The 25271-nt window shown below is 45.9% G+C and overlaps 1 protein-coding gene and 1 non-coding gene across 7 annotated transcripts in view; both read left to right on the forward strand.

The window, feature by feature from the left end:
- LOC118618860 (ubiquinol-cytochrome-c reductase complex assembly factor 1) overlaps positions 1-19046 on the forward strand; it is a 118898-nt gene extending 99852 nt beyond the window's left edge. For 3 of the 6 annotated variants that reach the window (XM_036245400.1, XM_036245398.1, XM_036245403.1), the window contains 3 exons: positions 7328-7405; positions 14911-15024; positions 17546-19046. In XM_036245400.1, the coding sequence (XP_036101293.1) occupies positions 7328-7405; positions 14911-15024; positions 17546-17680 (327 nt within the window). In that variant the 3' untranslated portion in view covers positions 17681-19046. The remainder of the gene's footprint in view (positions 1-7327; positions 7406-14910; positions 15025-17545) is intronic. The other 3 variants (XM_036245402.1, XM_036245401.1, XM_036245404.1) reach the window with 3 other exon arrangements.
- LOC118619381 lies at positions 10831-10937 on the forward strand. Its single transcript, XR_004957165.1, has one exon. It is a non-coding gene; the product is annotated as a U6 spliceosomal RNA (small nuclear RNA).
- Positions 19047-25271: the final 6225 nt, after the last annotated feature.

Below are 25271 nucleotides of genomic sequence, written 5' to 3' on the forward strand. Positions count from 1 at the left end.
CCCTGCCTCTACAGATAACCTGAGCTGTAGAGCACATGAAGGGGCAGTCACATTATTTATGGTGTCAGACTGCTGTATATTCTAATCTTGACTCACTGTTTCCTGGCTGTGTAACCTTTAACCTTCCCAAACCTGTTTCCTTTACTCTAAAGTGGGGATAGGAACAGTACCCATCTCATAGAGTCATTGGGAAGGATTAAGTGAGCTTATATATATAAAGCCCTTAGTGTAGTTCTTGACATATGGTAAACAGTGAATTATGGGACCTGTTTCTGGACTCAAATCACTTTTATGGCACCTGCAGACTGGGGAGAAAGGAGGCTTTGTAGAAGATACCATTTGTAAGCTGAATCTTAGAGGAGAAGGAGCTAGCATCCCAGTGGATGAGGAAAGGAGGAGTCCCAGCAGCGGTATGCTTAAGAGCTATAAGAGCACCTGACATGTGTGGAAAGTGCTCACAGTTTACTCTGACTGAGGGATGAGATAAAAGTGGGGAGGGGGGAGAAGGAGAGGTGGAAAAGACTACCAAGAACAGATCACAAAGAACCTCACAGAGCTCGTGGAAGAGTTTAAACTTGATCTTCCATCAGTCCCCTATCCACATATTCTGGTTTCTCTGTTCACCAGTCACATAAATGTCTTTAAGAACAGCAACAGCAAAAAGGGGGAAGAGGGCAGTGAATTGGCCTGAAATGAACTGGCATCTCTTTACAGCTAATATTCCTCCTTGAGAATACTACATTAATTAAACATGTGCCTTGCAAGATTTATTATTGCCTTACTTGTGCTCCCTGTTGGTTGTCTCATTCATTAATCTGCTGATTAGTAACCCTGAACTCTTACATCCCCCTCCCTTTTTTTGCATTCCCTTTTTAATATACTATGCTATTCCCCCAGGACGTAAACTCCAGGACCCGTCTCTGGCCTGCTCATGTTTGTTTTCTTTGCCCCTTGTGCCTGCCTCTGCTATAACATTTGTAGTATGTGTTAAGTAATCCTTAAGGTAACATTTTTATTATGTCATAAAAAGTGCATGGCAAATATATTATAACTCATGGACTTTGTTTAAAAATGAACGGATAATTTATTGAGTGTGTTACATGAGCCTTGCTCCCCTCCCCATTTCAGCTGAGACTTGCTGCTCATTTAGCCTAGCCTCCTATTGAGTGCTCCCACCCTGTGACATGCTGGGAAAGCACATCCATGGTTGGCTAGAAATGACATCATAGTTTATGTACTCAATAAAAATTTAATTAAGTCATTACAGGAATTGCAGTCATCATTTAACCCTCTGATTTCTTCTGTTTAGTTTATTATTAAACATTCAGTAATACCAGTCACCAAATCCTGATGGCTTATAAAATATCTGCATGAATTTTAATAGCTTAAATAAATGGGAAAATATGAGTAACTGATATAAAAGGAACCTTTTCCTTGTGGTGGTGCTGTATGTATGGGTTTTTATAAAAAGCAAAGCATTATGGAAAGGATAAGAGTTTAATAAGAAAATGGCCCAATGCTCTCTGGGAGGAGTTTCTCCATCTGTGTATTCGTAGACAGGGTGCTCCATGTAGAATACTCTGGCAGTGGAGACACAGAACCTGTGTACCCACAAACAAAAGCTTTGGTGAGAGAATAAAATCCCAACACCAGTGGGAATATCCAGCTCCCCTTGGCTGCTGGGCTAGCTAGAAGGGCCCAGTGGGGTGAGTCCAGTAGTTCAGGAAGCTGTTCTCACTTATGCTCACCTGTTGCCTGCATATCATGTGTCTGCACTGATCGAGCTTCCACCCTCTTCCAGGAAGGGCCCTTTTCATGATCTAATCCAGCCTGGGTGATGATATCTGAAAACCATTTCTGGCTGTGGCAGCTTGCCATTTCTCAGCTAGAGGTGAAGGGGAGAGGCAGCTTACAGGTCACCGGAGTTAGAATATAGGACAGGAGGTAGAAGAACCTTGCTAATAAGGAATTCCACTCCTGCTCACCACTCTTGCTGGGCAGTAGCCAGCCAGATGTGGGTGCATCCCAAGAGGAGAAAGTGTGTTCATATGTAAATAGACCTTGCTGTAAAGCAAGAACTGAGGCTTGCAGACTAATGTGTTGGTGATCTCTGGAAATGCTCTGAAGGTGGTGAAATAGGAAAAGCACTCATCCAGAAATCTAGTTCTATTCCTGACTCTGACACTAACCTGATGTGTGACCTTGGACAAGTGTCTTCTTCTTTTTGGGTCTCAGTTTACTGTTTCTTCAAAGGGATTGAGCTAGGTGATTTCTGAGGGCCCTTCCAGCTCCAAAATCTACTGATTTGATGCAACACATAAACCAGCTCTGTGAGCACGTTCAGTGAATGTTTACCTCTGAGAGATGCTCCTGCCTTCGTGTTTGACATCTCTGACATCCGTTTATGGCTCTGGTACTTCTTGCACAATTAGGAGAACAACTAGTATGGGAGTAGGGAGAGCCCCAAAATAGGTATCAGCAGGTCTGGGTAGTAGTCCCATCCTCACATTAACTCTAACTCTGGCTTATTTCTTGACTCTTTTCACCTCAGCCCGTTCTGGAAGATGGTGCAGTAGAAATTTGGCAGTATATGTTTCTGAAATTTCAGAAACAAAAAAATAGGTACCACAGGATAAAACCTGCTATGCGTGGCACTCAGGCCCTTGTAAGGATTCACTTATCAGCATGCCAGTCTTAAACCCTGCTCTGGGTCAGGCCCTGGACTGGGTGATGGGGGTGCTGAGATTCATCAGAAAGAGTTCCTTATGACCTTTGAGTAGCTCACAGATTGTTGGGAGAGGCAAGTACATAAGCAACTCTAAACCATGTTATATACTCAGGGGGAGAAGTGTGAACAGAGAGCTCTGGGAACACAAAGACGGATGGCTAATTTGGCCTGGGTTGAAGGGGGGGTGGGAAAGGTACTACCAGCTTGCATCCAATTTCACATTTTCCAGTCTTGAGCTTCACAATTCTCTTTTCCTTTTTGAAAATTATTCATGGCTATAAACTATTGGAACTGATTTTAGTTTTATGCAAACAAAACAAAAGGTATTACTCATAATTCCTTGAAGTTGCAGAGCACTTCACAACTTACTAAGACTTTCAGCATACATTGTTGAATTAATGAATGAATAATTGCTAATTCATTTGCTCTTCAAACCAGCCTTGTATGTAGGACATTTAAAGGAGAAGACGCAGTGGTTGGAGCCTCGGCCCGTGGACTAGAGTCCTGGGTTCAGTTCTCGCTAAGGGGAAGTACCTCGGTTACAGTTTGTCCCCAGCCCCAGTTGAGATCATGTGGATGGCAACCACTCAATGTGTCTCTCTCACATCGATGTCCCCCCCCACCCCCCCATCTAAAGATAAATGCAAAAAATATGTTCTCGGGTGAGGATAAAAAAAAAAAAAAAGAAATATGCCCGGCCAGTGTGACTCAGTGGATTGAGCATCGTCCCATGGACTGAGAGGTCCCAGTTTGATTCTGGTCAGGACATATGACGTGGTTGCAGGCTCGATCCCCAGTAGGGGGCCTGCAGGAGGCAGCTGATCTATGTTTCTCTAACATTGATGTTTCTGTCTCTCCCTTCTTCTCTCTCTAAACAAATCAATAAAAACAAACAAACAAGGAAATAGACTCAGGGGTTACTTGACTTATCTAGGATCACATCCTATGTATATAGCAGAATTATGACTTGAACCCAGGTTTTCTGACTAAATCCTTCACTACTCTTCTCTGCCCTTCTTCAGAGACCAGTTATAAACCACAGGATTAAATCACTCAGTCTTTAAATATGTTTTATTGATTTTTTAGAGAGAAAGAAGGGACAGAAAGATAGAAACATGGATGTGAGAGAGAAACATTGATTGGCTGCCTCCCGTACAACCCCTACTGGGGATCAAGCCTGCAAGACTGGGAATCAAACCTGGACCTCTCAGTCCATGGGATGATGCTCAATCCACTGAGCCACACCGGCCGGGCAAATCACTTAGTATTTAATCTATGATCCAAAGTAAAATCATCCTCCTGGAGGCAGAAACCTGATGTAACATAAGGCATGTGGACTTTGGAATCAGACAGACCTGGATGCAAATTTCAACTTTATCACTAATTTGCTGTAGGGCAAGTCACTTCACCTTTCTGAGTCTGTTTTCTGTGTCTATAGAAACCTGACTATAGCACATCTTTCTCTCTGAGTTCCCATGATGATTAGTGGAGATGATGTCCTTAAAGCACCTGGTCCTTAACCAGTACTCAGTAAATGGAAGAAATGATTATGACCATGGTCATGGTCAGGGTTGTTAAGCACAAATCTTACTCCCCATATAAAGTTCCAGATGACTTTTGGTTGTTTCTAAAACCTGTCAGCTTAAATATTTAATGAGTCTTTATTGCATATTACACCAAACTTTCTGCTGGGATCCCAGAGAGGAATGAAAGCTGGATCCTGCCCTTGAGCATATTCTTGGAGGTCTGGAGGTCAAGTTTTACCCTGTTGAAAACATTTAGTGAACTGTGCTCTAGGCTTTGAAGGCCCTCCTGGCCATTCTCTGAGAGGAATCCTACCAGGGTCTCAGCAGTCTCACTGAAACTGCGTTTCTAGAATCGTCTCTCTCTCTCTCTCTCTCTTTTTTTTTTTAACTATCTTTATTGTTGAATGTATTACAGATGTTCCTCCTTTTTCCCCTATTGACCCCCTCCTCCCCGCTCCCACCCCCCTCCTGCCTTTCCCCACACTTGTCTGTGTCTACTGGTTATGCATATATGCATATGAGTTCTTTGATTTATTTTTTCTCACTCCTCACCCCTCTTTCCTTTGAGAATTGTCAGTCTAACAACAAATTTGTACTTCTTAATCCCTTCGTTTTTTTCACCCATTCCCCCAAACCCCCCTTCCATCTGGCAACCAACAAAATGTTCTCTGTATCTATGAGAATGTTTCTGTTCTTCTTGTTCATTTTGTTTGTAGATTAAATTGTCAATAGATATGTATTTATTGCCATTTTGTTTGTTCATATTTTTTATCTTCTTTTTCTTTAAGAAGACCCTTCAGCATCTCATATAATAATGGTTTGGTGGACCTGTTTCTTTTAGCTTTTTCTTGTTTGGGAAACTATATGGGCATTGATTCTAAATAATAGCTTTGCAGGAGAGACTAATCTTGGTTGTAGGTTCTTGCTTTTCATCACTCTGAATATTTCTTGCCACTCGCTTCTGGCCTGCAAAGTTTCTTTTGAGAAATTAGCTGACAGTCTTATGGGAACTCCCTTGTAGGTAACTAACTGCTTTTCTCTTGCTGCTTTTAAGATTTTCTCTTTGTCTTGAACCTTTTGCATTTTGATGATGATGTGTCTTGGTGTGGGCCTCTTGGGGTTCATCTTGTTTGGGACTCTCTGTGCTTCTTGGACTTGTATGTCCTGTTTCCTTCACCAAGTTAGGGAAGTCTTCTGTCATTGTTTCAATTTCTTGTTCTCTCTCTTCTCCTCCTGGCAATGCCAAGATGCGAATGTTGGCATGCTTGAAGTTGTCCCAGAGGTTCCTTACACTATCCTCATTTTTTTGGATTCTTTTTTCTTTTTTGTTCTGATTGGGTGTTTTTTGCTTCCTTATATTCCAAATCAATGGTTTGCTTTTTGGCTTTATCTACTTTACTATTGAATCTCTGTAAATTAATCTTTATTTCAGTTAGTGCCTCCTTTATTTCTGACTGGTCCTTTTTTATGCTCCTAAGGCCCTCACTAAGTTCATTGAAGTTCTCACTAAGTTCATCGAGCATCCTTATAAGCAGTGTTTTGAACTCTGCATCTGTTAAGTTACTTATCTCCATTTCACTTAGTTCTTTTCCTGGAGTTTTGTTCTGTTCTTCAATTTGGGACATGTTTCTTTGTCTCCTCATTTTGGCTGCCTCCCTGTGTTTGTTTCTATGTATTAGGTAGAGTTTCTATGTCTCCTGGGCTTCCTAGGATGGCCTATTATAGTAGGTAGCACAGCCTCCCTGATCTCCCGACTGGGCCCTTGAGGTGCATCCCTCATGTGGACTTTACACCCTTCCATTGTAATTGAGTCTTGATTGCAGTCTCGATGTAGCTTCTTTGATTTCGTAGTTTTAGGACTTCCATTCAGCTTGATTTCAGGTGGTTTTGAATGATGGCTGTTCTGTAGTTTAGTTGTAACTTTGATGTGATTGTGGGAGGACGTGATACCGTGTTTACCTACTCCATCATCTTGACCACAAGTCTAGAATAGTCTCTTAACATTAACAGTCCTACCACTTCAGCCCACCTGTTCTCTCCTGTCCATGGCCTCAGAGTCCCCAACTTTCTCCTCAGCATTTCACAGTCCTGCCTCTTTCCCTCCTATTCCCACATCTGTCCCTTCTTCCTTCTGTCCTTTTATACAACGAGCTCTTTTGAGTGGTCCTTAAGACATTTCTTAACATCTTAACAGTGTTCCTGCCCATTTACCCTTCTTGGTGCTCCCTACATTTTCTTACCTTCCTTTGCACACTTTGTTTCTTCTGTCCAGAATGTCTTCTCTTCTCCCCCTTACTCTCATCTGTCAGATTCTTCCTCCTCCAAGGTCCACTTAAAAGTTACCTCCTAGAGAACTCTTTCCCAGTCCCACAAGTAGAGATCACTTGTACCAGAATTTATTTATGGCTCACCACTTTTGGGATAGAATTTGAGACAACACGTTGCAGGCAATTACAGTTGACCCTTGAACAACTTGGCACTGAACCCCTGGGCAATTGAAAATCCACATGTAACTTTTGACTCCCCCAAAACTACCCTCAGTATCCATGGGGGATTGGTTCCAGTACCCTTTGTGGGTACCAAAATCTGTGGATGCTCAAGTCCTCTATATAAAGTGGTGTAGATCAACATATACGGTTGGCCTTATCCACAAACTCCCAACTGTGGATGGGAAACAGTGCAGGTACTTTTTGGAAAAAAATCTGTGTATAAGTTTACCCACACGGTTCAAACCCATGTTGTTCAAGGGTCAACTGCAGTCTTTACATGTCTGTTTTCCAATATTAGACTGTGTGTTCCTCAAGAAACCATTGCTTCTACTTTGTGTTTGGTTGTGGCTCAGTTCACTAAACTGAATTACTACTTTGTATAGTTTGGCTTCAAAATCTAAAAGAAGCTGTCAAACTGGGGAGAATGCTGACATATCATGGAACTGGGGATGAACTGGCAGTTTGACCTGTTGGGGACCTTCTCTCTTTATTCTAAGAGTGTGTGACAGCTAAAAGCCAAAGATCCTACTTTTTAGTTTGTTCCTTCTTTCATACTTTTGTTTTTGCAATTTTGTTTCTTGTAGGTTAATCCCTATATCCTGAAGAAGAACATGATGGTTATGACAAATAATTTTTATGCAGCAATCTTGGGATATGATGAGGTAAGATCATTTGTGAAGCCTTAGGTAGAACAGTGGCATCCCCCAATAAAGGCTGTGATAAGAGCCTCCGAGGGAAGCTTCAGGGGCCGTCACTGCCTGCCATCATGACTTAGTATTTATTTCTTCATCTTCATTGGCAACTAGAATGACTGTGCCCTAGTTTGCCTATGCTTGGGAAAGAGAGCACTATATATTATGGGCAAATATTCAACTAGTCCGCATTTATTGAGTGCCTATGGGGAACTGGATGGAGGGACAAAGGCAAATCAGTTACTTTCCCAGCCCCAGATTCCCCTAGAGAGAGGAAGATATACACACATAAATCATACCATCTGCCAGACAAATGGCATTCTTTTTTGTCTTTAAAAGCAATACATAATCATTTTTAAAATGCTTAAAACTGTACATAAGTATTTGAAGTAGAAAATAGAAGGCCCCTTTCCTATCCTGCCCACTTCCCTGCCCCAGAGGAAAACTTGGTTAGTAGTCTATTGGGTGTCCTTCCAGACATTATTTGGGCATACGTAAGCACCATATATTTATTTTCTTTATGCAAATGGGAGTCATACTATACACACTATTCTGCAACTTGATTTTTTCACTGTACACTATATCTTGGGCAATCTTCCACATCTGAACATTTAGCTCTATCTCATTTTTTTTTTTTTTTTTGCTGTAAAAGACATAGAACAAAAATTTAACCATTTTTAAGTATACATTTTAGTTACATGAAGTACATTCACATTGTTGAGGGATAGTCGCCACCATCCATCTCCAGATCTTTTTCCATCTTCCCAAACTGAAACTCTGTACCCATGAAACACTGTTCTCCCATTCTCCCTGACCCTCAGCCCCTGGTAACCACTATTCTGCTTTCTGTCTCTATAATGCTGACTACTAAATACCTCATATAAGTGGAATCATACAGTTTTTGTCTTTTGGTGTCTGGCTTATTTCACTTAGCATAATGTCTTCACGGTTCATCCATGTTGTAGCATCTGTCTCATCTTTTTTCCTCTAACTGTTATTATGGAAATTTTAAACACATAGAAAACTTAAACGAATGGTATAATGAATACCTGTATGTATACCACCAGGATGCATCATACCTCATCTTTTTTTAACAAACCATGTGCTTTTATGCTCATTTTGTGTTTACCTCCAGATTTAATGTAAGCATCACCCCTTCTGGGAAATGGTCCCAGAAATTCCCCAGGCTCAGCTCATTCTGCCCTCCCTGGGCTCCACAGCCCTTACTACATTAGTGTTAACTGTCATCCTGGCAAGGTGGGGGTTTCTTCTGGGTAATGACATTGGCTGTGTGTTTGTGTTTCTATTGGCTAGCATGGTGCTTGGAACAGGGCAGGTGAAGAGTAATGCAGGGAGGAAATGCATAAAAGGATGAAAGTAAGAAACTAGAGTTCAGGTTGGAGGAAATGTTAGCCTAAAGATAATAATTCAAGCCAAGAGAGAAGCTTACCAAAAAAATTAAGTTAAATGAGTTGCTTAGGGTCATAGGACTAGTCAAGATGGAGGTTTCCTGATTCCCAATCCACCAGATAGCCTCAATTATAAGAGCAATTTAGATTGCATACCACACACATCATTAATTTAACATGAACTTTCTGGGAGTGGGATGCGATTTGAGAAATACTGCTTGAATCTACACATTGGTTGTTAAATCAGATACATTCTGACTTCAGAGACCCTACAGTGTATAAAAGAATAAGGCTTAGAATTGAAGAAATATAATTCTTTCTATTAGCATTTGTTTGAAGTCTGTATAGCAGGTAGCGCAGTTGATTCCTTTCACCAATATTAATAGAGATGTTCTGAATTGCATCTCTTTTCTGTCCCCTATCCCAGGCCATCCTCGAAGTGTCATCTTACAAACATGCCTGGTCATAAGAGTTACCTGGGGTGCTTTTTATATTTGATTCTTGAGCACCTCTTTGAAGATTGCTGTTCAGTAGAAGTGTGGCCTGGTATTTCAACAAGTATCCCAGGTGACTTTTAAGAGTGAAAAAGTTTGGGAAATATACTAATTACCTGGGATATTTTTTAGAAATACCAATATTTGTGCCCAATCTCCCAAAAGTTCTGATTTAACTGGTGTACGTGGGCATTTATAGTTGTAAAAGTTCCCTAAGTGATTTTAATGTGCAATTCTAGAGCAATTTTTCTTAAATTTTAATGTGCATGCAAATCGCTTACAGACCTAGGTAGAATTCAGACTTGAGTCAGCAAGTCTGGGTGAGGCCAGAGATCCAGCATTGCTCACAAGCTGCGAGCGGTGTGGGGGCAGCAGTTCTGCAGACCACGCTGCGGCTCATAAGGTTCTAGAGCTGTGCTGTCCAGTACTAGCCACACGTGGCTGTTTTGATTTAAATTTATTAAAATAAAATTAAAAATTCAGTTCCTCTGTTGCACTAGCTCCACATTTCAGGTGCTCACTAACTGTAGGTGGCCGGTGGCCCCTGTGGTGACAATGCAGTGGCAGAGCATTTCCATCATCACAGAGATCTAGTGGACAGTGTTGTGCTATAGCACCTTTCCCTGGACTCTTGCTGGGTTGTGCCCCCAACCTGGACACTTTTGGAATCTTCCTGTTTGCTACAACATTAGATTCAAAGGAACTTCAGGCCTTTTGTGAACCATCCCCAATGTGGCATGTCCTGTCCACACTTATCTCCCATTTCCTGCTGATGTGTAGCCTTCTTTCTGAGTGAGGCCATTTGCCTCACTGCCCCGCAGACATGCTGTGCCTGACTGAGGCTCTTCTGGACAACCAGATGTAGAGGGCAGTAGCTCAGTCTGTCAACCTGGCCCTTAGGGGCCCGGTTCAAGGCCTGGGACCTTGTAGGCACCTCCTCTATAAATGTTTAATAAACAAAAATTATTCTCTCTTGCCTAGAATGTCCTGTAGTTCTCCAACTAGTCTCTATTCCTAAAGGTCCCCTTCTCCACAAAGCTGTCCTTGACCTCTCTAGATCTGTCTTTTATTCTGAATTTCAGTATCCATTCAACTGTCAGTTTAACAGGTATGTATGTATGTATGTATGTATTTATTTATTTCCTCACCCGAGGGCATTTTTGCATTTATCTTGAGATTGAGCAGGAGGGAGAGAAGGAGGAAGAGAGAGAGAGAGAAACATTGATGTGAGAGAGACACATCCACTGGTTGCCACCTGCACAACCCCAACCGGGACCTGGGACAAACCGCAACCGAGGTACATGCCCTTAGTGGGAACCGAACCCTGTCCTCTCTAACCGCCGGGCCAAACCGGCCAGGGCTTAACAGGTATTTATTAAGTGCCTACCATATGTGGTGCACTGGGAATATATTGGTGAATAAAACAAACAACTGTCTACTGCTTATCTCCCCATTGCCAAAGAGTGGCAGGAAACAAGTAAACAAGTATCTAGTGCTTGATTCCGCAGCACACGTACTAAAATTGGAATGATACAGAGAAGATTAGTATGGCCCCTGCGCAAGGATGGCACACCAATTCATGAAGCGTTCCATATTTTCCAGGAATACAGTCATAGTGGGCCAGCCCATGGCCAGCTGTGCGTCCTCAGGAGGATTTGCACAGGAAAGAACCTTATGAATGCTGTGAGTGTGGTCTCGCCTTCAGTGATCAATTATGTCTTTGATGTCAAAAGAAACCAATAGGAGAAAACGGAGTCTCTGTGCAAAAATTTTATCAAAAAGTTTAGCTCAGGTTATCGTTGAAAAGTACTGAGAGAAACTGTATAAATGCTGAGACTGGAAAGTCACTGTATTTTCATCTTATTAAATATATGAATTGATACAGAGTTATAACCTGGTGTTAACCCAAACACATATATCGATTTCTGTATTTTGTCTGTTAAAGAAATAAGAGCCCTGGCTGGTTTGGCTTAGCAGTTAGAGCGTTGGCCTGCAGACCAAAGTGTCATGGGTTCGATTCCAGTCAAGAACACGTACCTCAGTTGCAGTTTGGTCCCTGGCTCTAGTCAGGTCGTGGGGGAGGCAACCAATCCATGTGTCTCTCTCACGTTGATGTTTCTCCTCCTGTCCCCCTCCCCATCCCCCAGTCTATCTGAAGATAAATGGAAGAAAATCCTTGGGTGAGGATTAAAAAAAGAAAAGGATAACCTGAAAGACAACAGCGTGGTGCTTGCTGGGGGCAGGGGGCTGGGAGGAGGGGGCTGGAGGGAGGTGGAGTAGGGTAAAGGGGGGGTATATGGTGATAAATGGAGACTCAACTTGTGGTGGTGAACACACAATGCGGTGTACAGATGATGTGTTGTATAGTTGTGCACCTGAAACCTGTATAATTTTATATATATATATATTTAAAAAAGAAAGAAAAGAAACTATGTGGAAGCAAAAAAAATTATCTAATTACAAATAGAGTGCAGTAATAGAGAATAACAGGAGAATGTACTTAGTGTGGGAAGGTCTCTGAAGAGTTGTCGAAGAAGCTAAGACTAAAGAATGAGGAGGTACAAAAAAATTTTTTTTTTTTATCCTCACCCAAGGACATTTTTCCATTTTTTGTACAGACAGAGTGGGAGGGAGAGAGAGGAAGAGAGAGAGTGAGAAACATCGATGTGAAAGGGACACATCGAGTGGCTGCCACCCGCACGACCAACCAGGGCTGGGGACAAACTGCAACCAAGGTACATGCCCTTAGCGGGAACCGAACCCGGGTCTCTCCGGACCGCAGGCGGGCGCTCTAACCGCTGAGCCAAACTGGCCAGGGCCAAAAAAATTTTTTTTAAATGGGGAGGTTTTCTCCTTCCTAGGAACATGGCTGGCTGGAACCTTCCTCTACCTCCTGAGCCTATTTGGTCTATCTCTGTGACTTTCTAAGTAAACCTTCTCTGATTAAAAAAACAAACAAACAAAAAGAATGGGAGCCAGCCATGAACAGAGTGTACCTCGGAGTCTCCCTATACAGATGAGCATTTGCTCATTTTCCAGGATTTAAGCCTGGATGTGCACTAGCTTAGTCCCTGCAACTAGATTGCAAGCTGCTTGTGAGCTGAGACCATATTGCTGTGATTCTGTGTTCCTAGCATCATGCTAAGCACATCATGGTGTCAAATCACTCTTCACTGGGTGGAACTCTGCACTCTACACCCTTCATTATCACCAGAGCCCTCTAGTGCCAGGGAGTCGCTTTTGGCTTCCTCTCAGTTATTGTAGACCTAGGTATCTTTATTTCTTGAAGGATGCTTTTTTTCATTAGAGGGAAAACAAGTAGGCTCCCTAGTAGATTGTGGGAAAATTGCTATGCAACCTAATATTTGGTTCCAAGACACCCTTTTTTTCCAGCTTTCTTGGTTTGAAATTTACACTCTCTGACCTGTCACCCATTTGTTTTCACTGATGTACTAGCAGCATGGTGGAAAGAGGGCTGAAGACTTACTTTACTCATTTTTACTTCACTTGCACTCTGTTCCAGGGATCGCATCCTAACTAGAGCAAGTCAGGCACCATCTCCTAACCTCACCAGTGCATTCACCTGGTCCTAGTTCTACCACCGCTTAGCTAGATAACCTCCAAGCCTCAGTGTACTTTTCTTTCAAATGAGAATAATAATATCTGTTTTTAGCATCCATAGTCATTAGGAGCCAGGTGTGAGAAGGAACTCAACAGTCTGGAAGAGTCAGGCCGTTATCACTGTTAATCTGAGTTAATCCTTTGCCTTCTGACAATTCAGGAACTGATTATGGGTTTGCTCCTTCCCAGCCATCTCACCCACCGCCAAGGCTGCCTGTTTACAGCAGGCCCTAGCTCCCAGGTTTTTGCTGTCCTATGCTCTGTGCTCATTCTCCAAGTCCTCATAACATCCATTTGCTCTCTTGCTACTGCCCATGTGGCACATGTGGATTGCTGCCAGCTGAACTCCGGCTTGTGCCCAGGACCCTTCAGACACAGGCAGGCTGTTGTGTTAGCAAATAGCTTGGAAAACAGTGATGTGCCTGAGCTTGTTCTTGGCCCCTGTCCCATCTACTGGAAGAAGGTGGTTTTCCTGACCCAGCCATTGTGCCAGGATAATCTCTTAAGTGGTGGAGTTGCAGGGGTGTTTAGCAGGGGCCTTTGGAACAGGTGGACTATTTTTCCATCAAACTGTTATACTGGAGATGGCTTTCCCTGGCAGCAGACCTGAAGCCAGACCTCATGCACTGCGATGCCTCAGAGGCAAGCCCACAATAGATGTCAACTAAATGGTGCTGGGTCTTTGTGTAATGATTTACCACTTACAGGGTCTTTCATGGCCATTATCTTAATTCTCACAACAACTCTGTGGGATAGGTATTATTATGCTTGTTTAGCCAGGTAGAAACTGAGGATCAGGAAGGGCTAGTAGCTTTCTGAAGGCCACACATCTATCAAGTGACAGAGCTGCCATTTGAACTTAGGTGGTCTGATCCCCAGATCCCACTGTTGTTTCAACTGTTATCCACAGCTGCCTGCCAAAGCAAGCTCCTAATCGTTGTATGTGACAATTACACTCAACAAAACGCCTTTACACTGTCTTTGTTTACAATTCAAGGATGCTGTGAGAAGGGCACGTATTTTCATCTCTGTTTTATAGGTGAGCAGGTTGAGATTCAGGTTGAGTGAATTGCCCAGCATCTCGGAGCTTGGCAATAGCAGAGCTAGGACTTGATCCAGGCTTCTAAGTCCCAGTCAGCACTTTGTGTGGTTCCACACACTACCTTGGCACCTGGACGGAGCATCTGCTCAGGGCCTTTCCCGTCAGTCGCCCTTACCCCAGGAAGCAAGACCCTCCCCCTATTCTCCCTTACAGGTCCAAGCTAGAAAATGGCCCTAGTCCATGGCCAAGCTGCTGACTAGCTTCTGTGATATTTGGACTTCCCAACAGAGGTCTCCTCTGTGCTGAGAGAGACAATGTTGGGCACACATATGCACAGGCTCTGAGCATTCCCTCTGTGACCCATGGTAATCTTGCTGAACAGCCTGTTATGTTCCTCTACTTAGAGAGAGTCTGGGCCAGCCTAGAGCTGGGTAACATTGAGGCCAAGGTGCCTCGTTCCCTTCCCCAAAGGGCCAGCTTCCTTGTAGATATATGCCCTTGGACCAAGAGAGAAGGTGCAGTCCATGCCCACCTCTGTTCCTGGGAAAAAATATGCACTTACATTATTTCAAGCCCACGTCTGTGGACAGCAGTGGAACCACTGCTGAGTAGAGGGAGCCGTGGCCTGGGAGGGTCGACCAGACATGAGCCCCATCTTTGCATCAACCTTAGCCAGTCACTCAGCCTCTCTGGTTTTCACATTCCTCCTCTGCGTAAAATGAGTTTGGACCAGATACTTTCTGAAGACCTCTTTCAACTCTTCCGCGTAGCTTCCCCATTTGTCATAGTGTCTGTAATATCCTTCTGAGCTGATTCTGTGGTTACTAGCATATTCTTAGTATCCCTAGCTTTTGTATCATAGCTCTTCCATGCTCCTCAGAAGACCGACTGTTGTACTCTGTGTTCCAGGGGATCCTTTCAGATGATCATGGGCTGGCTGCTGCCCTCTGGAGAACCTTTTTCAACCAGAAATGTGAAGACCCTCGACAGCTTGAGCTGTTGGTAGAATATGTGAGGAAACAGGTGAGCAGCCCTTCCCCTCCCCTCCAGTGTCTCGTGGAAAGTGGGTCATTCCTGAGGTCTCTCAGTGCTGGGCTGCCAGAGGATTGTGAGAGGCGGAGTTCCCAGCGGCCGTCCTGAGGGAATTCTGACCACATCCTGTCAGCAGTGAGCAGATGAGGAGCACCTTCTGTGTGCCCACCATAAGCGAGGCCAGGGGTCGGGAATGGGAATAGGAGAAAGGACACTGAGTAGTCTCCTGCTTTCAAAAACTTGTAGTCATTCATTCACTGCACATTTGACTGCCTCCTGCATGCCAAGTGCTGTGCTAGATGCTGGCACACACAGCCCTGGAATGTAGTGGGCATGGGATACACAGTATAGCCGCCCACTGTAGCCCCCTTCTGTACCCACTTTGAGCCGCAGGATTTATGTTTCCTGCTCCTGATTTTAAGCAGGACTGGGCTTCAGGCAGCATTCCACAAACATCCCTCAAGCTTTTTCCCACTGGGTGCTATGCATTGTCAAGTAGGGTCGCCCACTTCATTCCTCATTTCTGTGGCTCTCCTGGGCTCCCTGACACCCAAGGTTCTAGGAGAAAGCTCCAGAGCAAGGACTGCTTAGTTTTTCTCAGTCCCATGGAGAAATCTCTGCCCTCTGATCTTGTATTGATGGGAAACCCTTACTTTATAGATGAATGAGCCGAATGGCAGGGAAGAGGAACATAGAAGCTTTTCCAGGGTCTCCCAGTGAGTCAGCCTGCACAGCTGGCCTAGAACCCTAAGCTGGGTGATTCATGTAGTCACTAGAGGCTTCAGCTGCTCCAGACAGCTCATCAGCTCAGGCTGTCCCATGAGTCACACCTTTTCTTCATGGGCCTGGCCCCTGGAGCAGAAGGAGCCTCACCCCACAGTTATTCCCTTATTTACCTGTGTCCATGGCCTTCAAGCCTCCAACAGCCAGAAAGTGGAAGGCCAGATCCTGGCTCTCGAGGAGAAGATAGCCAACAGGACCATCTTGTTGATTGCTGGGAAAGCCACATACTGAGGTTTTTCTAACCCAAAGGGTAGAGAACCCCTGAAGCCAGGACTTTTGTTTGACCATTCTTCAAATCTGCCAGTGCCGGAGAGAAGGCACTATGGCCAGAGGGCCCCACCCACCGAGAATTCTGAGACTCATACTGTTCACTGGACTCACCCTCAGCCAGCAGTAGCAATTGGCATAGCAAATACTTTGTTTTCTGAGACACCAGCCCAACTTTTCCATCTGCTGTGATGGGTCTGGGCCAGGGACCATGACAAGGGGCTGCCACACCAATGCCCATATAAGAAGTCCCATATTGCCCCAGCGAGAGGCCGGCAATCGGAACAGTGATGAGGCCCTTAGGGAAGCATGGAGCTTTGACAGGGACCCAGTTCTGTGAGCAACTGTTTTGTTGCTGTTCAAAGGTCAGCAGCCTGCTCTCACCCTGGATGTTGCCTGGCCACCTGAAAGCATTTCTTGTTCTGCTCTCCTTATTAGCAGCAGCCTGGGGAATCCTCCCAGAGACTCTCTTTATCCCTGAGACTCGGCCACTTGTTAGGTCACCTGCTTCTTGTAGAACTGCCTGACCATAACTCCCCTGCAGCTATTCCAGTTCTCCATCAAGGTGTCCCCTCACCACAGAGCTGGTCAGGGCAGGGCGGGGGTATGTGTGTGTGTGATAAATTCCCCCAGTCATCCTAGAGGAATGAAGCTGGGGCCTACTGACCAGAGTCAGGGACCACTAACCATGGGGTCTGGGCCTACTAGAAGACAACAGAGACATTTTTTTTTTTTCACATTCTCGCTTGAGGATATTTTTCTATTTATCTTCAGATAAGGAGGGAGGGAGGGAGAGGGAGAAACATTAATGTGAGAGGGACACATCGACTGGTTACCTGCTGAACGACCCAACCAGGGCTGGCGACGAACCACAACCAAGGTACAGGCCCTTGGTTGGAATCGAACCCACAACTCATTGGTCCACAGGGCATCGCTCAAATGCTGAGCCAAACTGGCCAGGGCCAGAGATGTACATATTTTAAAAAACAACATCCCAGTGACTAGCAGTGCACATATATTCTATCGTGTAATGTTGTGAGGTACACATTACTATCCCCTTTTCTCAGACAAGGGTACTTAAATCTCAGAGAAGGGAACTGACTCATCTTGGGTAACATTCATTGCTACTCTGAAGGGACACACAGACACACACAGCCCACCTCAAGGACATGTCTCCCCCTGATGCAACTTAAGTTCTTTCACCAGAAAGTCAGGGCTTGTGTGTCTGTTCAAAGGCATGATGGGGAATTCCCTAAAGCCTTCCCAGTGAGCTTCCCCGGTGACTTGTTTCTCCAAACCTCCTTAAGTGAAATAATCTAGGAGCTCAGAGACCCCTGGCCTGAGAGCTGGGATGGTTAGAAGTTTCCTGATGCCCCCTCCTTTCCTCTCCTTGGAAGGCTGGTTCCTTATACCACCTCACATCTGTCCTGTCCTTTTCCCGTTTCCTGCTCTCCCGTTGCAGATTCAGTACCTGGACTCCATGAATGGTGAGGATCTGCTTCTGACCGGGGAGGTGAGCTGGCGCCCTCTAGTGGAGAAGAATCCTCAGAGCGTCCTGAAGCCCCATTCCCCAATTTATAATGACGAGGGTCTTTGATGGGCTGGTCCCTCTGAGCCGCTGGCCAGCTGGCTTGAAGAACCGCTGGGAGAGAGGTGCCTGTTTGGCCCAGGACCCTGCAGAAAGTGGCCTGAACTGACCTATGAACAACATCTGTCAAACACCTGGCCCCATTTGTGTTGATTTTCCTCTTACTATGCCCAGGAATCTGATCTGGTGGGGTATAGTACTGGGAGCTCTTTTGGGGTGTCCTCTCCCTTAAGAGAAGCCCTGAGCAAGAGCTCTCCAACACACATTCCCCAAGTCCCCTCTAGTAACCTTGTGATTGACAGCTTTTCCCAAAGGCTGCAGGAGGGATGGGGTATATTAGAAAGCGGGGGACACCCCACCAATGGCCCACTGTTGCCCAGGAGCAGTTTGTAATGCTGCTGAGTCAAAATGGGTAACCATCCTCTGTCCCCTGGCTTTGAGCTGTGGGGTTGAGTTGGCCATTAAAAGAAACAGACTTAACTCTCTATGATTCCTCTTTATTCCTAGGTCTTTTAGAAACTTATCTGAGCTGGTGGATGCTATAACCTAAGAATTACCCCCTCTGCCTCTCAGCTCAGAGACAGGGTCAGGGAGAAGGTCAGGAGGGTCTCTTCTGCTGCTTTTGCCTCCAGTTCATGGAGATGTCACTGTTCTGGCCAATCCATGGCCTGCCAGGTCCTGTCCCTGGGGCCCCAGAGGTCTCTGATGGCCGAGGGCTTGTCATGTCCCAAGTCATTTGGAAAGAAGCCTCAAGAACAGGTGTCCCTTTGTCACCCTCCAAAGAACCAGGTGAGGAACATGCTCTCCTTCCTCTCTGGGTTCCCCCTTATATGAGATATTAGGGAGAAGAGGAGAAAGTCTTCCTGGCTTTGTTGTACCATCGCAGGACCCAGCCCTGTGCCCAGCTTTCTCTGCCCTTCCCCACTTCAGGAGCATGTGCTGCAGAGCCAGCTGGGTCTGGGCACTGGAGGACCAGCCCCTTCTCCCTTCTGAGCATGGGTCATCTCTTGGGGTATTTTCTTTAAATTGAAGAAAGGGGGCGTGGAACCATATTGCCCCTCCTTCTCCCCCTTCAAATATCCTTCATTTAACTTGCTATAAAATGAGTCATATAAAGAAACTCTATATGGATGAGGTATATCCCACTTCTGTGAAAACATTACAAATCAAACCGCCTTCTTTGAGTTTATTTAAGATGCTTTTGTTGTGAGCGGAGCTCTAGAGTGAAGCCTCCTCTGTGTGTGTGAGATAATAACACCTTGTAACTCATTACAGCTGGGCACTATTTACATAAACCAGAGCTGAGCCAGGCAGGAATTTGCTGATTAATTTATTTTTAATGGAGTGAAGTATACCATGCACCAAAATAAACTTTACTGTGTGTACCTAACTGCTCCTGGAATGGATGGAAAAATTAATGGAACAGATTTTGGCTCCCAACTCTACACATTAATTCATATATAAAAGTTATTTGAGCCTTAACCCATTTGCTGCCCACGCAGCTCCGCAGCCACAGATCCCAGTTCAGCTACCGGGCTGGCTTTAGAATCACGAAATCTCTGATTTAGAAGGAACTTTAAAGGTCCGTTAGTCCAGCCCTGGACCAGAACTTGATTCGCTTTCTCAACATCCCAGTTGGCCTATGTTCATACAGGCCCTATATGAGTACTTCCAGCAGCAGACGGTCCCGGACTCGGAGTTAGGTCCTGCCTTCTTCACGAGGAACCATCAAACACTGCGTGCAGCTTGTAGACGATGCTGCGGCTCAAAGGGCCAGATCACTCTACCATGTCTGTGACATCCCAACGCCCTCACTGTCTGGCTGTCAGCGTCTCTCTCTAACTACACACCCCTCCCCTTCAAGATGAAATCCAGGCTCCTCGGAGACTGCACGGCTCTTCTTAGTTTGACCCTTGCTTGTTTTTGTGAGTCTAACCCATTTCTTCCCTGAACAAACTGAATCGCTTGGGGTTGCTGGAAGAGTCCATCCTTTGTTTCCTCTACTTGGATCCTCTCCCTCCCTCTCTGATGTAAAGAAATCCCACATCGCCCCGGCTGATTTGGCTCAGCTGTTAGAGCATTGGCCCACAGACCAGAGAGTCTCAGGTTCGATTTTGGTCAAGGGCATATACCTCGGTTGCAGTTTGTCCCCAGCCCTGATCAGGGTTGTGCGAGAGGCAACCAGTCCATGTGTCTCTCTCACATTGATGTTTCTCCCCCCTCACCCCCCTCTATCTGAAGATATTTGAAACAGTATCCTCAGGTGAGGATTAAAAAAAGAAGAAATCCCACATGTCAAATATCCTCTTCTCCTGTCTGCCCCAGGCAGTATCCTCCATGGAACTGCTTTTTACATACCCACCTCCATCCTGCACTGTGAGCCCCTTCAGTGAGGGCACTGTGTCTGGGTAGTCACCTTTGTTTTCCCTGTGCCCAGCTGAGTGCCTGCCTCATAGTAGGCATCAGTGTAAGCTTTGATAAATGAAAGAAGGAATGAATGACTAAATCTTCCGTCATTATCAGTACAAGCCTCCCAAAAAGCCCCTTTCTGGACCATTCTTTCAGTCTAACCCATAGTTCAGCTTATTTTAATAGTTCAGTACAAAGAACTGAAACGTTCTTTGGATAGCTAAATGTTTGCCTATTGTATATTATTATACAAAACAAGTGAAGGACATATTTTCTTGTCCTCAGGGAGATTGACTTCTGGGAATAATTTTGTCTCATTTATTTGTATTCTGTATACTTCCAGAAAGGATCACAGCAAATTAAGAGACACAGTTATAATAAAACTTCAAATCAAATAAAACAAAATTTAAAAGATAAGATGCAAGTATTAGAAGGGAAAATAATCATGTTAGAAAACCTCAGCTTCTAATAACCAACTTTCATATGACTTTTGGGGTAATTTGTGAAGTGTTTTTAACGCATTATCTCACAGCAGTCCTATAAATAGGTATTATCCTCATCGTTCTTATCCCCTTGACACAAGCGAGGGGACTAAGGCCCAGAGAGGCTTGTAGGGTCATCTAGGGTAAGAAGGGGCCAAGGGTGCCCCAGCCCACATCTTCCTACCTCAGGGCCCTTGCTCTCTCCCCATGTCACACTGCCTCCCACAGGTCAGTGAGGAAATCTGCAGCTGAGTATAAAACACTGCTCTGAGCTTCCTGGCAGCCAAAGGCAGGTACTGGAAAGCCTCAGGTTATATAGTTCCCATTGTCACATAGAAGGAAGTGTATTTATTCATCAGAAGAAACAAATGTTTTCCTTCATCTTCAGAGAAGAATGTCTTTAGAACCCTTAAAGACATTAAATGAGAAATACTGAACAATGTAGTGAATGGTACCCCTAAATTTAATTTTGTCTAAAATTTGAAAAATCATAAATAATTGCTATTTCTTACATTAAGCTAAGATTAAAGCCCAGGTCACAATTCAGCCAGTCTATTTTGCATTTCTGTTCAGTGTCAGACACTATTTGGTGTCTTCACTTATTATCTCATTTAATCCTCAGTGGCAGTTCTATGAGGTAAGTGCTGTGAAGGTCACGTTCCAACTGAGGGAAACTGACGCTCAGGGAGGCCCAAATTCACCTGCATGCAGACTCCGCTGCTGGTGATACCCGCGTCCGATCCTTTAGTTCTGGAAAAGGAGTGCTGCATGGGCAAGGGCCAGCGGCACTACAAGGAAACGTGAAAGGAACCCCAAAGCAGTGTTCAGCGTGTGGGCTTGTGTGGGCACGTGCACATACTAACGGAAAATCAGAACAAGGCGGTGAGAATCAGAAATGCCTTGAAAGGAGTCAGCCACAAGGATGGGCATGGGTAGGTAAGTGGAAAGAACAGGAAGTGAGGAGCTGCCCAGGGGAAGACATGAAACTCAAGTGGACCAGCTGAGTTGGTTGCTAAGGGGGAAGAGAACGTTGCAAAGATCCGGGTGGGGCCTCGGAAGGGGGTAACCTGGGTTATGCTGCATCTACAGGCAACGGAGCCACCTGTGTTCCTGGAAAGGACTGACCTGATGGGAACAAAGATGCAGTGCACTGGGTGGATGGGCTCAGTCACAAAGAGATTCGAGGCCTCTAGGCTCCAGGGCCTAGGGAGGGGGTGATTGCAGGGATTCAAAGGGAAGTTCAAACCCCAGAGGGGAAAAATCACAGGGCTGTCCTGGAAGTTGGGAGATGGTGATGTCTGGCAGATGAGGGGAGCTTGAAAAGAAGAATCCTCTTTTTGTTGTGCTTTTTTCCCAAGTGTTAATTACAGTGCCCCACGAGACAGACGGCAGGGTTTGTTGCCCCCACCATGCAACAGCGAAACTGGACCATTGAGAAGAAACCACTTACTGGTGCAAGGTGACCCTGTAGCAAAGCTGAACAGTCTCATGTCTTCTGAGCCCGACCCCACTGCTTTTTGTGCACCTCAGTTGTGTCGCATGGGGAGCCAGGCTGGTGGAAGACTATATAATAGAGATCCCCCCGGAGGGCAAGAGACTAGGGCAGGAGTGGACCTCAGGAGATGATTAGGACAGGGGCCAAGGACTGGCCTTGCCAGGTATAGAAGGGACACTGGAGATCACAAAACTGGTTGAGCTCCCAGAGATGGAGTGCAGAAGGCAGACCAGGCACTGAGGAGGGCATGGGGGAAGCAACACGGGGTGGAAGGAAGAGCAAGACCCCACGGCATGGGAGGGAGAGCCTGGAGTAGAGGCCAGAGGAGAGGAGAGCGTCCGAAAGGAGGCTCCTAATACTGCACGCTGCAGAAAGGAGCACCAAGGTTGGAGTGGGTGAGGCATAGGGCTTTAGACTGTTTCAGGAATAGGATATATGAGAGAATACAGATGGCATAGGGTTAAGGCAGGGCGTGGCAGCAGCTGTGGTGTCTTGGGAGGTGCCTAGCTGAGAAGAAATGGAGGAAAATTGGACAGGAGTTAGGCGAGCAGGGTAAACACAAAGGCCGCCTCAGCACAGGATAATGAAGATGTGCATGGGGGTGGGTGGGGAAGAGTCTAATGAAAAGTAAAGTACTTAGTGGAAGGAAACTTTCCATAAATGTTAGGTGGTATTATTATTATTAATTATTATTGTTATTATTATTATTATTTCCCTCTGGAAGGGGAAGCCAGACTTGAGAACAAGGGCTGGACTTTGGAGGGGAGGAGGGAACCATTTCTTGAGACCAGAAATTGGAGGAAAAGATGGAGAACAAGGGATTTCAGAGGTGAGGGCTGGGAGGGAAGGAGGAGCTATGCTGGTCTAGATGCCCAGGGAATCTAGAGTGTATCTGCCATTGGGTGAAGTGGGGAGGAAGGGCACCTAGCTGGTTTGCTGGCGGAGAACCAGACAGTCCCACCATGCCTTGCCCACCCCTTCCACTGTGTTTGGCCATACGTGGAGGTAGGCCGGACCTCAGGCCCCTGGCTGTAATCCTCTGCCCACTTACCCTGCCCAGGTGTGAACTTGCCCTTCACAAGTTGTCTGGGGCTTTCAGGCAGCTCCCCTTGAGCCATGCTGTTGAGCCTAGCACCCAGACCCCATCCAGGTCAAGGAAAAGGTCCTGGTGGCCCTGACTAGGGAATTTCCAGGGGGTCTTCAAGCACTGACTGACCTAATGTCAAAAGGTAATGGAATACAATGTGAGCACTATGAGGGCCTGGAGACCTCCAGCACAGCTGGCTCGCTTTCCAGATGGGAGCAGAGTCCCTGAGAGTTCCCGGAGGTTCCAGTGAGGAACCAGAGCCCACGGGTCTGCGCTGGTTTGCTTCTTCCCTTTTCTTTTCTCCCTGGGGCCGGAAACAGCTCTTTCAACTCCTAGTCACCATCTGGGAAAGAGCCTGCCACAGTGCTCTCCCTAGTTTGGGGGGGGGATGAGGACATGGTTCCTCTAAGGTTCCGGAATGGGTCATGGCTCCAAACCCCAAGCATCTGGTTCATACCTCGGCTTAAACTGTGGCTTCTAATTATTTATGAGTCTGCCTTCCCCACTAAACTGAGTTCCTTCAGGGCAAAGACTAAGTCTTACTCATCTTTGTAACCACAGTGCTGGCCTAAAGTAGGCATTAAATACATGCAGGGTGGGCCCTGGCCAGGTTGCTCAGTTGGTTAGAGCATCTTCCCGATACGCCAAGGTAGTGGGTTTGATCTCTGTTCAGGGCGCATACAAGAAGCAACTAATGGGTGCATAGATGGGTGGAACAACAAATTGATGTTTCTCTCCCTCTCCCCCCTCTCTCAAATTAAATAAATAAATAAATAAATAAATAAATAAATAAATAAATAAATAAATAAATGCAGGTGGATTGGATGGACAGCAGGAGAGGGGAGGGCAGGGGAGGGAGAGGTGACTGGATGACCCACCATTGAATGAGATGAGGTGGAGACGGGAGGAGGGAAGGATGGAGGAGAAGGATGAGACCCCACTGTCATAGTGTCTACAGCCTAGATCAAGACTCAGCCACCTTTCTGAAATAGAATGCCAAACTTCTCATTCCTTGGGGTCCCAAGTGCCCAAGAAAGGTGCGAAGACTCGTCTTTGTGTGCAGTGTGGAGAGAGGACATTCGTCCTAAACTGGGATGAGAGCCACACTCCACTGATGTGGCCAGAAGTCCTGTTCCCCTTCAGGGCCAGGCTTGGGCCCAGGAGGGGCCAGAGACTGGCCAGGATGCACCCCCGGTCACTGCATCCTTTGTCTTCAGGCCTTCACGGAGTCGCTGCCCTTTCATGGCCATATCAGCAGGGACTGAGCTGCTCCTCCTCTCAGTCAGTCCCTTGACACAGAGTAGCCCCTTCCTTCTTCACAGTAACTGGTGAAGGAGGTGGTGTTGGTCCCATTTTACAGATTCAGAGTTGTGATTGTTCAACTCCTGGAGTGCGAGCCAGAGTGACCTCCCAGAGGCCTCTGGGTTCTTGGGACAGTGAGCCACACCCATCTGGGCTGTTTCTGGGAGTCTGGTGCTTTGGGCTACTCTCCCCCTGGGGGACTGCTTCCTAAGTTATCCTACAGCACCACTCTAGGACCCTTGCCAATCTCTGTGCCGTCACCTTTACCAAGAGAGGCAGCACCCTAGCAAGGCCCTCTTCAGAGTGTGGCCCAGGGGCCTTTGTGACAGTCCTTTCCCTGTACCATCGCTGCCACCTTCCTTCACTAGGCATGCCCTCGCCCCTCTAGTCCTCCAGTTTGGAGCACCCTGCTTGCTATTCTGTGCATCTTGAAGTCTTTTTCATCCTCTAACACCCAGCTCAAGCCAACCTCTGGGAATCCTTACCACTTGGCCCTGTATCTCTAGATCTTAGGTTGCTTTGCCTTGATTCAAGGGAGTTGGGCACACTGGCTCCCCTACTCGCCCTGGCTGCTTTTCCCCGAGAACCTTATCTCCCCTGACCTGAAGGTGCCACATTAAAGGTGTGTGGCAGTGTTGGCATTAGAGCAGCCTACACCTGGAAGGCTGTGGCCCAGCCTCTGCTCCCACCACCCCCACACGACAGTCACCTGCCCAGGCGCCACTTGACTTGTTAGAGACAAGGCTAAATGTCCCCCAGGATGGCAGAATGATGCCTTGCAGGTGCCTGACACACCTCCTTGGACAGGAAAATATTTTTCTTCCT

The sequence above is a fragment of the Molossus molossus genome, unplaced genomic scaffold (assembly GCF_014108415.1).
Source record: "Molossus molossus isolate mMolMol1 unplaced genomic scaffold, mMolMol1.p scaffold_m16_p_6, whole genome shotgun sequence".
Classification (NCBI taxonomy): domain Eukaryota; kingdom Metazoa; phylum Chordata; class Mammalia; order Chiroptera; family Molossidae; genus Molossus; species Molossus molossus.